This window comes from Plutella xylostella, chromosome 23 (genome assembly GCF_932276165.1).
Source record: "Plutella xylostella chromosome 23, ilPluXylo3.1, whole genome shotgun sequence".
NCBI lineage: Eukaryota > Metazoa > Arthropoda > Insecta > Lepidoptera > Plutellidae > Plutella > Plutella xylostella.
In genome coordinates, this window is record NC_064003.1 from 127,462 (window position 1) to 140,209 (window position 12,748).

General features: G+C 39.0%; 1 protein-coding gene across 1 annotated transcript in view; it reads right to left on the reverse strand.

The window, feature by feature from the left end:
- Positions 1-3,730: 3,730 nt before the first annotated feature.
- LOC105389316 (armadillo-like helical domain-containing protein 3) overlaps positions 3,731-12,748 on the reverse strand; it is a 30,825-nt gene continuing 21,807 nt past the window's right edge. The window contains exons 8-13 of the mRNA XM_048629438.1: positions 12,362-12,494; positions 11,941-12,025; positions 11,455-11,687; positions 7,159-7,285; positions 4,413-4,567; positions 3,731-3,941 (exon numbers count right to left, since the gene is read on the reverse strand). Of these exons, the coding sequence (XP_048485395.1) occupies positions 3,753-3,941; positions 4,413-4,567; positions 7,159-7,285; positions 11,455-11,687; positions 11,941-12,025; positions 12,362-12,494 (922 nt within the window). The 3' untranslated portion in view covers positions 3,731-3,752. The remainder of the gene's footprint in view (positions 3,942-4,412; positions 4,568-7,158; positions 7,286-11,454; positions 11,688-11,940; positions 12,026-12,361; positions 12,495-12,748) is intronic.

Below are 12,748 nucleotides of genomic sequence, written 5' to 3' on the forward strand. Positions count from 1 at the left end.
CAAGTTATAATAAGTGTCAAACAAATGAATGTAAAACTTTGAAATCAAGATTTTGTCTTCAAATTACTTAAATTAGGTTTATATGTTGATATTTGGTCAGGGAAATTTTCTGAAACGGTCAGGGAAAGTCAGGGAAAAGTCAGGGAATTTTTTTGAGCATTCTGAGTGGACACCCTGTTTACGTTGAGTTGATCTGAATTTATATTAACTTAATAGTTTTTTAAAAATATGTTTCATTTTTAGTTATTGTATTTTTTATTACGGTTGAAGTTAAAATAAAATATTATTAATCCCTGATTGTACAATCAGGGCGTGCCACACCAAAGAAGCAACACCACTGAACTAATTATTGTGTAAGTTAGAGCGCGATGCTAAGATATAATAATGTATTACCAGATATCAGTTTACCAGATATGCATTTACGGCATTACTGAAACATTCCTCGAAATATCTAGTCTATTGAGAATAATTATCTAGTCGTATAGTATAATATTATGTATACTGCAATTAATCAAATGTCAATGTTTAAAAATGAATATACTTTATTGTGGTTTAAATAGTGTTTATTTATTTATATGTATTTCACCTCAGGGAAGGAATAGTAAATAAAATGTGCAGGTATTTACACAAAATATGGATTTATTATGTTTTTATGTACACATGGGATTGATTAAGAACATGCGATAAATAATAGAGTTTCCAGTATTTATACATAAGGTCATATACCTAGGTTGCGTTTAAAATTTTAATACAAGCGTAAGTGAACCGTTTTTTAACTAATAAATTTTATATAATATATAATATGTTGCCATCATTAAGATACACGAAAATATGCTTCATATTTTCATATCAGTCTTCTATTAACAACTACTTAATTATAAATAAAAAACAGCGCCGTAATAAAATACAGTTCTCCCATATTAATAATGCGCATGCAAATCTTCGCAAACTGTCGTATTCCCGGAAACACCCGAATCATTGAGCACTTGCATTTTGATCCTTGTTCGAAAGAAATAGTAGTCAATATCATGTGACACATAATCGAAAACAATTTGGGCGGTCGGTGGCTGTCACCGATCAGTCAAAGGTCTCAAGGTCAAGATCAATATTACTTTTGTGGAATTATAAAGAGCTGCAATTACACATCGTTCTTGTTATTTTTTTCAAATGTGAATTTAATTACAATTTTAATTATTTTTGACGATGCCATATTATGAGGCACATTTAAGAATAAAATATACATCACATTGATAGACTTCACTTTGCCAATAAAGCCACACCCAAAAGACCAAGTTTGTAATTGTAATATTATTGTGAATGATCAGCGCTGTAAATACTTTTGAACTGAGATTTTAATGTAAACATTTTTATTAATGTGAAATAATCAGTGCTGTAAATACTTTTGAACTGAGATTTAAAATTTTTAATATAAACCTGTGTTTGAAATCCATTTCTCCTTATAATATAAACCTTGTGTTATTCAAACCTTCTTTCATCCATCTTTACATCAGCTTCAGTAAGACACTTGAAAAGTACCTACTGTAACATTTTCGAAGTAAATTTTAATATTATGGAATATTATGAATTATCGAATCAAATTTCGTTACTGATAAATCAATTATCTCTTTTAGCACCAATTACATAATTCTACTAAAATTTCATGAAGAAAATGCACTTAACCACTCTAAATACATAATAGTTTTCTAACGCTCGGGAATACGACCGTTGCCGAACAATGACGAAGATTTTTATGTGCATTATCAATTTTGGGGAACTGTACTTTCATTATGAATAAATAAACAGAAATATTTTGATAAGACACCATAAATTTCGTTTTAACAAAAAATATGATTTATTCATGAAAATAGATTTAACTGAAACACTACAGTTTTGGGAACATAAAAACGTAATGTTTTTTTTATAAACTGATATAATAAAGGTAAGTTAACAGTTTATCTAATAATTAATTATTTGTAAATTGTTTCTAACTCAGGATTTCAAAGAATATATCCCTACATTATTTACAATTTATATGGCTACAGAGTTATAAATTATAAGTGTATGTAAGTAATTTATTGCTATTTGATTCAATTCATTCTTATTCTTCCTAACTATTTTCCTAGCTTCACTTTTGGTCTTGCGTGAGAGTTGGCTATGTATCTAGCTGAGGATGGCGAATAGCCTCAATTTCTAATAGTTAAATTAACTATTCAATATTTTGTAATAAATTTATATAACAGAGACATAACGCCAACCTAATTATAATTATGATATCAACTAAGCAACCAGTACCTACTGACACTCTGGCTCTCGTATAGAATTGGTCAACATTCATCATACCTTAATTTGTTTATGTCTCATGGGTATCACGCCTTAGTTAGACCTTTTCTCTAATCTTATTGGAAATGAAGTACAATGACACCTCAGAGTAATAGCAGTGACCACAATGATATGAAGCCAGTTCAGCTACTCATTATTAAGGTGGTGATACATTTGCGATCATAACCGGCACGGCAACGAACTACTGGATCACCAGCGCGAGTCGACGAGCCAAGGATCTGCACCGTCGACTCGTCAGTGGATCACCGCCTTAACAGTGACACTGATGTCGATTCTGAAGGCAGAAAATCTAATGTTAACGCTGTCAAACTGAAAAAATTTCTAGCATAAAATGACATTTACGGAAACAATCATAGAGTCGAATTTAAAAAAAAGAAATTAAGGTTTTGACAGCTCTAAATTTAGAATTTCTGCCTTCAGAATCGACATCACTGTGTGTGTGTGGGTGTGTCACTGGCTGGTAGCAGTGACACAGTGTGTGTGGATGTGTCACTGGCTGGTCGCAGTGACACTGTGAGTGTGGGTGTGTCACTGGCTGTTCGCAGTGTAGTGCGACAGGTCGTCGGCCACGCGTCGTCTCAGCCTCATAATATGAAGCCACTTCAGCTACTCAATGCAAGAGCTTCACTCATTGGCTTGCTAGTCTCACAGTGTCACTGGCTGGTGGCAGTGTAGTGCGACAGGTCGTCAGCGACTCGTCGCCTCAGCCTCATAATATGAAGCCACTTCAGCTACTCAATGCAAGAGCTTCACTTATTGGGTTGGTATGGTAGTCATAAAATGTCATTGGCTGCTACTCATTGCAAGAGCTTCACTCATTGGCTTGCTAGTCCCACAGTGTCACTGGCTGGTGGCAGTGTAATGCGACAGGTCGTCAGCGACGCGTCGTCGGAGCGCTACGGCGGCGGCGTTAGTGTGTCACTGGCTGGTCGCAGTGACACTGTGTGTGTGGGTGTGTCACTGGCTGGTCGCAGTGACACTGTGTGTGTGGGTGTGTCACTGGCTGGTCGCAGTGACACTGTGTATGCTGGTGTGTCACTGGCTGGTGGCAGTGACACTGTGTGTGTTGGTGTCACTGGCTGGTGGCAGTGTAGTGCGACATCTCGTCGGCCACTCGTCGCCTCAGCCTCATAATATGAAGCCACTTCAGCTACTCAATGCAAGAGCTTCACTTATTGGGTTGGTATGGTAGTCATAAAATGTCACTGGCTGCTACTCATTGCAAGAGCTTCACGCATTGTGTTGGTAGTCACACAGTGTCGTCACTGGCTGGTCGCAGTGTAGTGCGACAGGTCGTCGGCGACGCGTCGCCTCAGCGCTGCGGCGGCGTTGGTGTGTCACTGGCTGGTCGCAGTGTAGTGCGACAGGTCGTCGGCGACGCGTCGCCTCAGCGCTGCGGCTGCATTAGTGTGTCACTGGCTGGTGGCAGTGTAGTGCGACAGGTCGTCGGCGACGCGTCGCCTGAGCGCGGCGGCGGCGGCGGCGCGGCGGCGCGCCAGCACGGGCCGGTGCGGCGCCGCGTGGTAGCGCTCGTACGACTCTAGCCCTTCTTGCAGCTTCAGGATCAGGCTGTCGTAGTTCTTGCGGACCACTTCCAGGATCTGACAATAGAATAACATAGCGTTTTAGGCCGCGTCGTCGTCGGGAGCAACGCTTACATATTAAATACTGGTGCTTAGCCAGCAAACGGCTGAATGGCTGGTTTTTTTTTGTATAATTAAATATATATCCTATGTGACGATTATTTAATGTTATGTTGTAGGAGTAGCCGAGATCGGTTCGAGTGGAAATATACTCTTCGAGCCTATTTCCCTGATTAGGGATTCCAGGATCTGATGATGATACAGCAATTTCCTAATCAACTCTCATAGTCCAACGCCATCTCCTACCAGCCATTCTGACGCACAACGTTTATGCAACAACCCACTTTCTTCTGAATCAACTATACTTCATTCACGGAAAAGACGTAGCAAAGCGCCCTCTTTGTCCCACATTTCCCTACAAAAGACAAGGACGACCCCATTAGCCACACCATTTGGCATTTATAATAGAAAAAATATCAATCCTAGTACCTGGTCCTCCGTGGGCGTGCTGAGGCTCTGCGCGGCGAGCCAGGCGTCGATCTTGGGCGCGAAGTGCTGCACTATAGCTCGCACGTTCACCAGCGAGTTGGCCAGCCGCAGCGCCGCCGCCTTGTGCGCGCCCGAACCCGTCGAGTAGCGGAGGGCTGGGGGAAATAAAGAATACATATGTGGGGGCATCTCACACACGGCAGAGCCTGTGATATGGGTGTCGGACAGCTGATATATCTACACAAATACATAGATAGATGAATGTTACATAGATAAACGACAAACAGAAACAATGCAAACACAAATGCTCATCACAAATTTTTGCCCTGGACGGGATTCGACTCCGCCTCCCCGAGCTTCGGAAGCAGCTTCACTACCCCGCCTAAACTACGGTGCCGTCGAAAGAAAAAATAATTTTGACATAGAGAGCCTCCAAATATCTCTCAGTGCCACAACAGGTATGTTTTGCTTTACCTATCTCAATAGTTGAAGGTATACCTATTTTGTTTTATGTAATACTAGCTGTTCTCGCGAGCTTCGCTTCGCCTTAAAATGTTTTTCCGCGGGAATACCGCGATAAAAAGCAGCCTTTGTAACTATGCTTTAATCGAGGGTCTCAGCTAACAGCTAACTACATACCGAATTTCATTAAAATCGGTTCAGCCATTTTGTCGTGAAGAAGTAACAAACATACACACTCACAAACTTTCGCCTTTATTAGGCGCGAAATACAGAGAAAAGGCATAAGGCGAAGGCGTGGCGACGTCATCTTTCCGCTTCAAAACGTTCAATACAAAATGTATGTAAAGGAGTCTACACACCAAACCCGCCGACCCGCCGACACAGCCCGGCGGCTTGGTGTCGGCGACCCAAACCCGCCAACCCGCCAACATGTGTCATGGGGCTGTGTCGGTGAGTTAGTCGGCGGCAAGAAATCAGTACAACTTTTTTAGTTAGTGATTGCAGTGTGTACGAACGTGGAGTGTCGGCGTGTTTTGAAACTATACAAGGCCAGAACGCACCCATAGTGTACTAGCACTGTATAGTTTCAAGTGAAAAAAATAAATATTTCACTTGAAAATATACACGATTTGTGCGTACTAATCGCGTATACTTTCAAGTTGGGATTTACTGAATCGTTCTTGAAAATATACATTGCTATTACGCACATTGCTTGATTAGCGTATTTTGTTACATACCTACACGTATGTAGATTACCTACATGCTGATTCTGATTCACTTAACTATTTCGGTACATGTAGTACATGACTACAATTTACTTGTTATGCCTATCATACCTATAGAATGTTAATAAATAAAGAAGAACAAGCTCTAATTTGATTGATAAATTGATATTTATAGCATCATACTTGCAAGTAAGAATACTAATATCTTATTATTTATATGAATTAAGTGTAATACCTACTACACTCACGAGCAATGAAAAAGTTCCAGTGACGATACATCCTGAACGGAAAAGACTAGCTTAATGACGCCATCGGCAATATTAAAGTACATTTGACAGCGCATCCAAATATTATTATAACCAACTAAAAAAGTAAATTTTGATCAAATACTAAATTAAATGTAAAAAATAATAATTGGGGTCTTTTGGTGTTGACTTTTTGCTACTTGGACTTATTCATTGGTCGTGAGTGTAATAGGTATTAAGTACCCTATAGATCTATCACAGACATATTTTTCATCAAGTTTTGAATTCACCGTAACTGTCTTTTATGAATTGTTCTACACCCTCTTCTGAGATAATTTTTTCTATGTATTTACAACAGTTCTACAGTTTAATTTAAATCAATTTACTTTTTAACTGTACGATGTAAACAAAAAAAACACGTTACGAAAACAATGCCAAGTGATTATGCAATGTTTAGAAAGCAATGGACTTATTACTATTTCGCACGAAAGAAAGAGAGAGTAACAATTCAATATAACTACCTGGTAACTAATCACGTATAGTTTCAAGTGCTCGCATTGTCGTTGGGCACTTGAAAATATACACGATTAGTACGCAGTGGTAACTGCTGCAGTATATTTTCAAGCCATAATTTTGGCCCAACTTACTTGAAAATATACGCGATTAGTGCGTAATGGCCTTGTATACTTTCAAGTAAATCATGACATCATTTTAATTTGAAAATATACGCGAGCAGTCCCAACCTCTGCGTTCTGGCCTTGTATAGTTTCAAAACACGCGTCGGCGGGCAACTGAGCGTGCGCGTACGCAAGTCGCCGGCCATGCCGCCGACTTGCACGCGCGGGTACGAGTCGCCGACATGATTCTTGAAACAAAGTCGCCGACACCAAGCCGCCGGGCTGTGTCGGCGGGTCGGCGGGTTTGGTGTGTAGACTCCTTAAGTGGCACGTTGTTAAGTATACTCAAGCGGCGTCGCCGCGCCTTCGCCTTATGCCTTTTCTGTTTAATTCGCGCCTAATATTAGTAGGAAGGACTAGTAGGATTATTGAACACTAGCTGTTCCGCGAGTTTCGCTTCGCCTTAAAAAAATATAAAAAAGATAAAAGTAGCGTAGGTTCTTTCTCAGGGTCTAGACCATATGTATACCAAATTTCATTCAAATCCGTTCAGTACTTTTGGCGTGAAAGAGTAACAGACAGACAGACACAGTTACTTTCGCATTCATAATATTAGTAGGTAAGGAGTAAGGATTAGGATGGGTACCTATAATTGACCGGAAATAAATGGCTATTTATAATTTAATTTAGAGTATACCCATGTAGAAGAGGTTGTCGAAGGCGGCGTGCACGCGGATGAGCTCGTAGTACAGCTGGTCGTACGACGCCGGCTCCGGCAGGAACGAGTCGCCGAACGTGATGAACAGGTTGAAGATGTTCACCACCTGCGAAGGTAGGTATAGATGTACACTTGTCCAAAATTAATAATGCACATGCAGATCTTCACACCCGAATCATTAAATCGTAAGAGCCTTAAAAACAACACTTGCATTTTGCACCTTGTTCGAAAGAAATAGGAGTCAATATCATGTGTCACATAATCGAAAACAACCGATCTGTCAAAGATTTCTATGCGCATTATCAATTTTGGAGCACTGTACATACATTTCATCTTTCGTCCATATCACCCATTATAAACGTGGACTGTAAGCAGTGGGACTGGTTCACAAACTGAAGGTCTCAGCGAGTTATGCTTGAAGTCTCTCTGAAAGATCGCATCCGCAACGAAGTAATCCGACAGAGGACTAAAGTCACCCAGTTTCCTTACTCATGCACACTGCCTGACAAATGCAATTATATGACATGTAGCCTAAATAAAACAATGTACAATGCATGTTGTAAATCTGATTGTATCAATTTCTTTGATACTAATTTATACGTAGATAATTTTAAGTTGACTTGGGACAGTTTATTTTTGTCCTCAAATCAGAAACGACGTCTAGCTACAGAAGTAGCTCATCTTATTAACTCAGTTATAAGCATTATAACGAAGAAAACTTGTGTCCCTATTGACATCGTCAGTAGTAATACTGATAATAGTAATAGTACAGTAGATTTAAATTAGATTCTCAGACAACGGGAGAGCATCATAGCGTTGATATAAAGATTGATTCAGTTCACTGCTCTCTCGGCTCAAAACTATTAAAGGACAAGACATTTAAGAATGAATTTAAAGTGGTACATCAGAATATTCAGAGTCTTTCTTCTAAATTGTTAGAAATAGAACTATTTTCGGAAAAATTTAACATTGATTGTTTTTGTATCACAGAACATTGGTTAGACGAGAATAAAATGATGTTCCAATTGAAAAATTACAAACTTATAAGCTGTTTTAACAGAAAGTGCAACGAGCATGGCGGGTCACTTATATTTCTTAAAGAAAATTGTAAATGTAAAGAACGAAAGGACATAGTAGCTCTTTCTGTTAAACACCATATAGAAATTTCATGTGCAGAGCTAAACAAGTATGTAATAGTATGTACCTACAGGCCACCTACTGGTGATTTCATTACCTTTGAGACTGTCATGGAGGATGTTCTAAGGTTAGCTTCCAATAGTAAAAAGGAAGTAATAGTGTGTGGTGACTTTAATGTTGACCTATTAGGTGACTCTCCTAATAGGTCGAAATTACTGTTACTTTTTAAATCATTTAATCTTTTTAATGTCTTTCTGGAACCAACTAGGATTACATCCACGTCGGCCACTTGTCTAGATAACATATTCTGTAACTGTGAGTTTAAAGACAGTAGTGTGATAAATTGTCTGAGGTCAGACCACAGTGGGCAGACCATTACCTTAGTAAACACTGACAAGACAAATAAAACTAAGGTGAGATGCAGACCGATTACTACAAAGAAAATTGACAATTACTTGAAGAAACTAGACGAAAAACTTCCGAAGGTTAAAGTAGATTGCAATTCTAATGAGATGTATACTAACTTATTTAAGATAATAGCTGATGAGTTTGAGAGTAATTTTGAAACGAAGGAAGTTTTGATAGACAATAAAATTAAATTTTGTGACTGGGCTACAGATGGTATTCGCAAAAGCAGGGCGACATTATATGATCTGTATGAGATGAAAACATTCATACTCCGCCCTGACTTTCAATCTTATGTGAAGAAATATAGCAAAATGTACAAATGTGTCTGTCACTGTGCGAAGACAATTTTTATTAATAACAAGATTAAAGACTCGGCTAACAAATCTAAGGCCATTTGGAATATTATTAATAACGAAACGGGGAAGAATCGAACACGCGAGACTAATTTATCTTTAAAGGTAGGCAATGACATAATAACATCAAATGACGAGGTGGCGAGAGTCTTTGAAGAGTTTTTTACGAACATTCCTTTAGAGACTACTTGCAACCTAGATTCTTCAGCTACATTAGCTGAAACCCTGATGAAGGAGAACGCACCTTCAACCGATAAGGAATTTAAATTCAGATATATAAATACATTAACTATTATAAAAACATTTAAGTCCTTAAATATGAAGAAAACTGAAGACTTGTGGGGAATGTCAGTTAAATTTGTTCTTTCTATTATTAATAAAATCGCCCCAATTTTGGCTAACATTTTTAATAAATGTATCGCTGAAGGTGTGTTCCCAGATCTTATGAAATTGAGTAAAATTATACCTCTGTTCAAGAGTGGGGATATGGAGGACCCTGCAAATTTCAGGCCTGTCTCGGTTCTTCCAGTTTTGAGTAAAATATTTGAGAGGATCATACTCAATCAGATGCTTTTGCATTTCAATGAAGCTCGATTGTTTCATAGCCAGCAGTATGGTTTTACAAAAGGCAAATCAACAACCGATGCCGGTACTGCGTTAATTAAGCACATATTTGACGCCTGGGAAGACCATCACGATGCTATTGGAGTCTTCTGCGATCTGTCGAAGGCGTTTGATTGTGTAGACCATCAGACTTTAATTTGGAAACTGAGATACTATGGAATAGGAGGAAAGGCTTTAGATTTGATTGCTTCATATTTAGACAAGAGGCAACAAAGGGTCGATATTAATAATACTAAATCAAAGGGGGCTCATGTAAAGATAGGCGTCCCTCAAGGATCTATTCTAGGACCATTTTTATTCCTCATTTATATTAATGACTTGCCTTTTATGGTTGAAAAATTGACTAATATAGTTTTATTTGCTGACGATACTTCTTTGCTTTTTAAAGTTAAAAGAAGTGAAAATATTTTTTATGAAATTAATTCTATTCTATCTGACATACACGATTGGTTTACCGTAAATAATCTTTTATTGAATTCTAAGAAAACGAAATGTATTAAATTTACACTGCCGAATGTTAGACAATGCGATACTAACATTATTCTAGATGGGAATAAATTGGACCTAGTTAATGATACTGTCTTTCTTGGTATGACTATAGATTCAAAGTTACAATGGGGACCTCACATTGCCAAATTGGCTGGAAGGTTGAGCTCGGCAGCTTTTGCTGTACGGAAAATTAGACAACTGACCGACGTTGAAACCGCCAGATTAGTTTACTTTAGTTATTTCCACAGCTTATTGTCGTATGGCATTTTGCTTTGGGGTAGAGCCGCTGATATTGAGACTATATTTGTATTACAGAAAAGAGCCATCCGCTCTATATACAAACTTGGTTCCAGGGATTCATTGAGAGAACTATTTAAAGAAATTAACATCCTTACAGTTCCATGTCAGTTCATTTTTTCCAATTTAATGTATGTACGAAAGAATATTTCAACTTTTGATACAATTGGCAGTAATCATGACATTAATACCAGGAACAAGCATAAGCTGGCTTTTCCAGCGATGCGTCTGGCGAAAGTTAATAAATCGTTTTTAGGGTACTGTATTAGATTTTATAATAAGCTTCCAGCAGAAGTTGCTCAAATGCCAGAGAATAAGTTTAAGTGTTACATTAAAGAGAAACTCAGTAAAAAAGCTTATTATAAAATTGATGATTACTTAGAGGACGTTAATGCATGGCTGTGATAAGTAGTTAGCTCTGCTCATATTATTATAATAATTATTATTAAGCTTATATGTATTGTATACCAACTAGTTTTAAGTCTTTTTTTGAAAAGATGGCTCAGGAGTTTCTTGCCTCCGTTCTTCTCCTTAGACAGAAAGAGCCCCCCCTTATCCGAACGGAGAGTAATTTGTAAAAATTGACGTTCATCAGAAAATTTTATATTTGTACGATGAATAAAAAATTTTGACTTTGACTTTGACTTTGACTTTGACACAGACATAGCTTAACAAGTTAGTCAGCTTAAATGGCAGTGGGCTGGTCACATCTGTCGAAGAACCGATAATCGATTGGGTAAACGTGTTTTGGAGTGGAGGCCGCGACTAGGCAAACGTAGTGTGGGACGCTCTCCGGCTAGATGGGGTGACGACTTGCGAATGGTGGCTGGTTATGATTGGATGCGGAAAGCTATAGATCGCATCCAGTGGCGTGGTTTTGGAGAGGCCTAAGTCCAGCAGTGGACTGCTATAGGCTGATGATGACCCGTTATAACATTAGTGCAATGAGTAACCAACACAAACATACCTGCTGCGCCATAACAAAGATATCGTGTCTCCTCAGCAGCGTGCTCTCATTGGCTACTAGGAACTTCAACAACGCTATAAGGGCGGCCCACAGAGGGCGCCAGTCGCGCGCCAGTCTCACTCGACACCGCTTCTGGTAGCTGAGGAGTCGAAGTAATACTCCGATGCAGAGGGAATACAGCTCACCGGGGAACTTCTTGAGTAAGTGGCACATCATGAACTCGACTAGGAGGTCTGGAATTGGGACAGGATGGTTATTAGTGGGAGGAAGTAAAGATAGACGTGGTAAAGTTTTCTAGGCTACTCAAGAGCTTTAACGTTGCAAAGACAACTACTGGATGGCAGCACTTTTGAAACTACAGAAAATTCAGTTTTTAAATTGCGGAATCATTTTAAAGAGTTTGAATGTTCGTGTCGTGTTAGATAGTGAAAACTACAAAAAGCATTTGTATCATAAATTTATGTATATAGCATTAAAGTAAAGTACCTATGAGTGTGGATGCGAGCGGCTGTGACGGCGGCTCCTCCGGTACTATTTTCCTGTGTCGCATTGGCAGTCTATATAATTGGACCTAGAAAGACACAAATACCAATTAGTTGATAGATGCGCAGGGTCCTTACAATACCTATAATCTAATCTAAGTAACTGGGGCAGGGATTGCAAGAAAGGAGACTTCTCGAGTGATGTATCAGCTGTACCGTAAGTACATCGACAATAATAAACCAGCGCTGTGGCCTTATCCAGCACATGCTGAGCTGGTGCTTTTTTGAGGCTCTCGACAGCAAACTCTAGGTTATACCTACTTTGTTTTGTATCGTTTCCTATATTTTTTGTTGTAGGCAGTCAGTAAGTCAAATAAATCTTTCTATATTTTATCAAAATAACAATAATTGTTCAGCTATCATACCTTAAATGTGAGGTTCTGGTCGTGCATGATGGCGTTGGCGAACTGCTCCTCCGCGATGCAGGTGAGCGTGATGAAGCAGAGCGTGCACGCCTGCGCCGCCGCCTCCGAGCGCGTGTCCGCCATCACTATCGAACTGCAAGTGTACAGCATGTTAGCTAGTAAACGACGCCAATGTTTAGAAATCCTAGGGCGACTTGCACCAAAATCTTAAATCTAGATTTAGTCTTAAATTTAAGCCATGGATTGACGTTTCTTAAATCGAGATAAGACACTAAACCTAGATTTAGGATGTTGGTGCAAGTCGCCCCTATTGGCGTATACACAAATATGGGGCAGCAAAATGAAGCTTACCAAGAGATCTAAAGACTGCTAACGTAATTTATAATA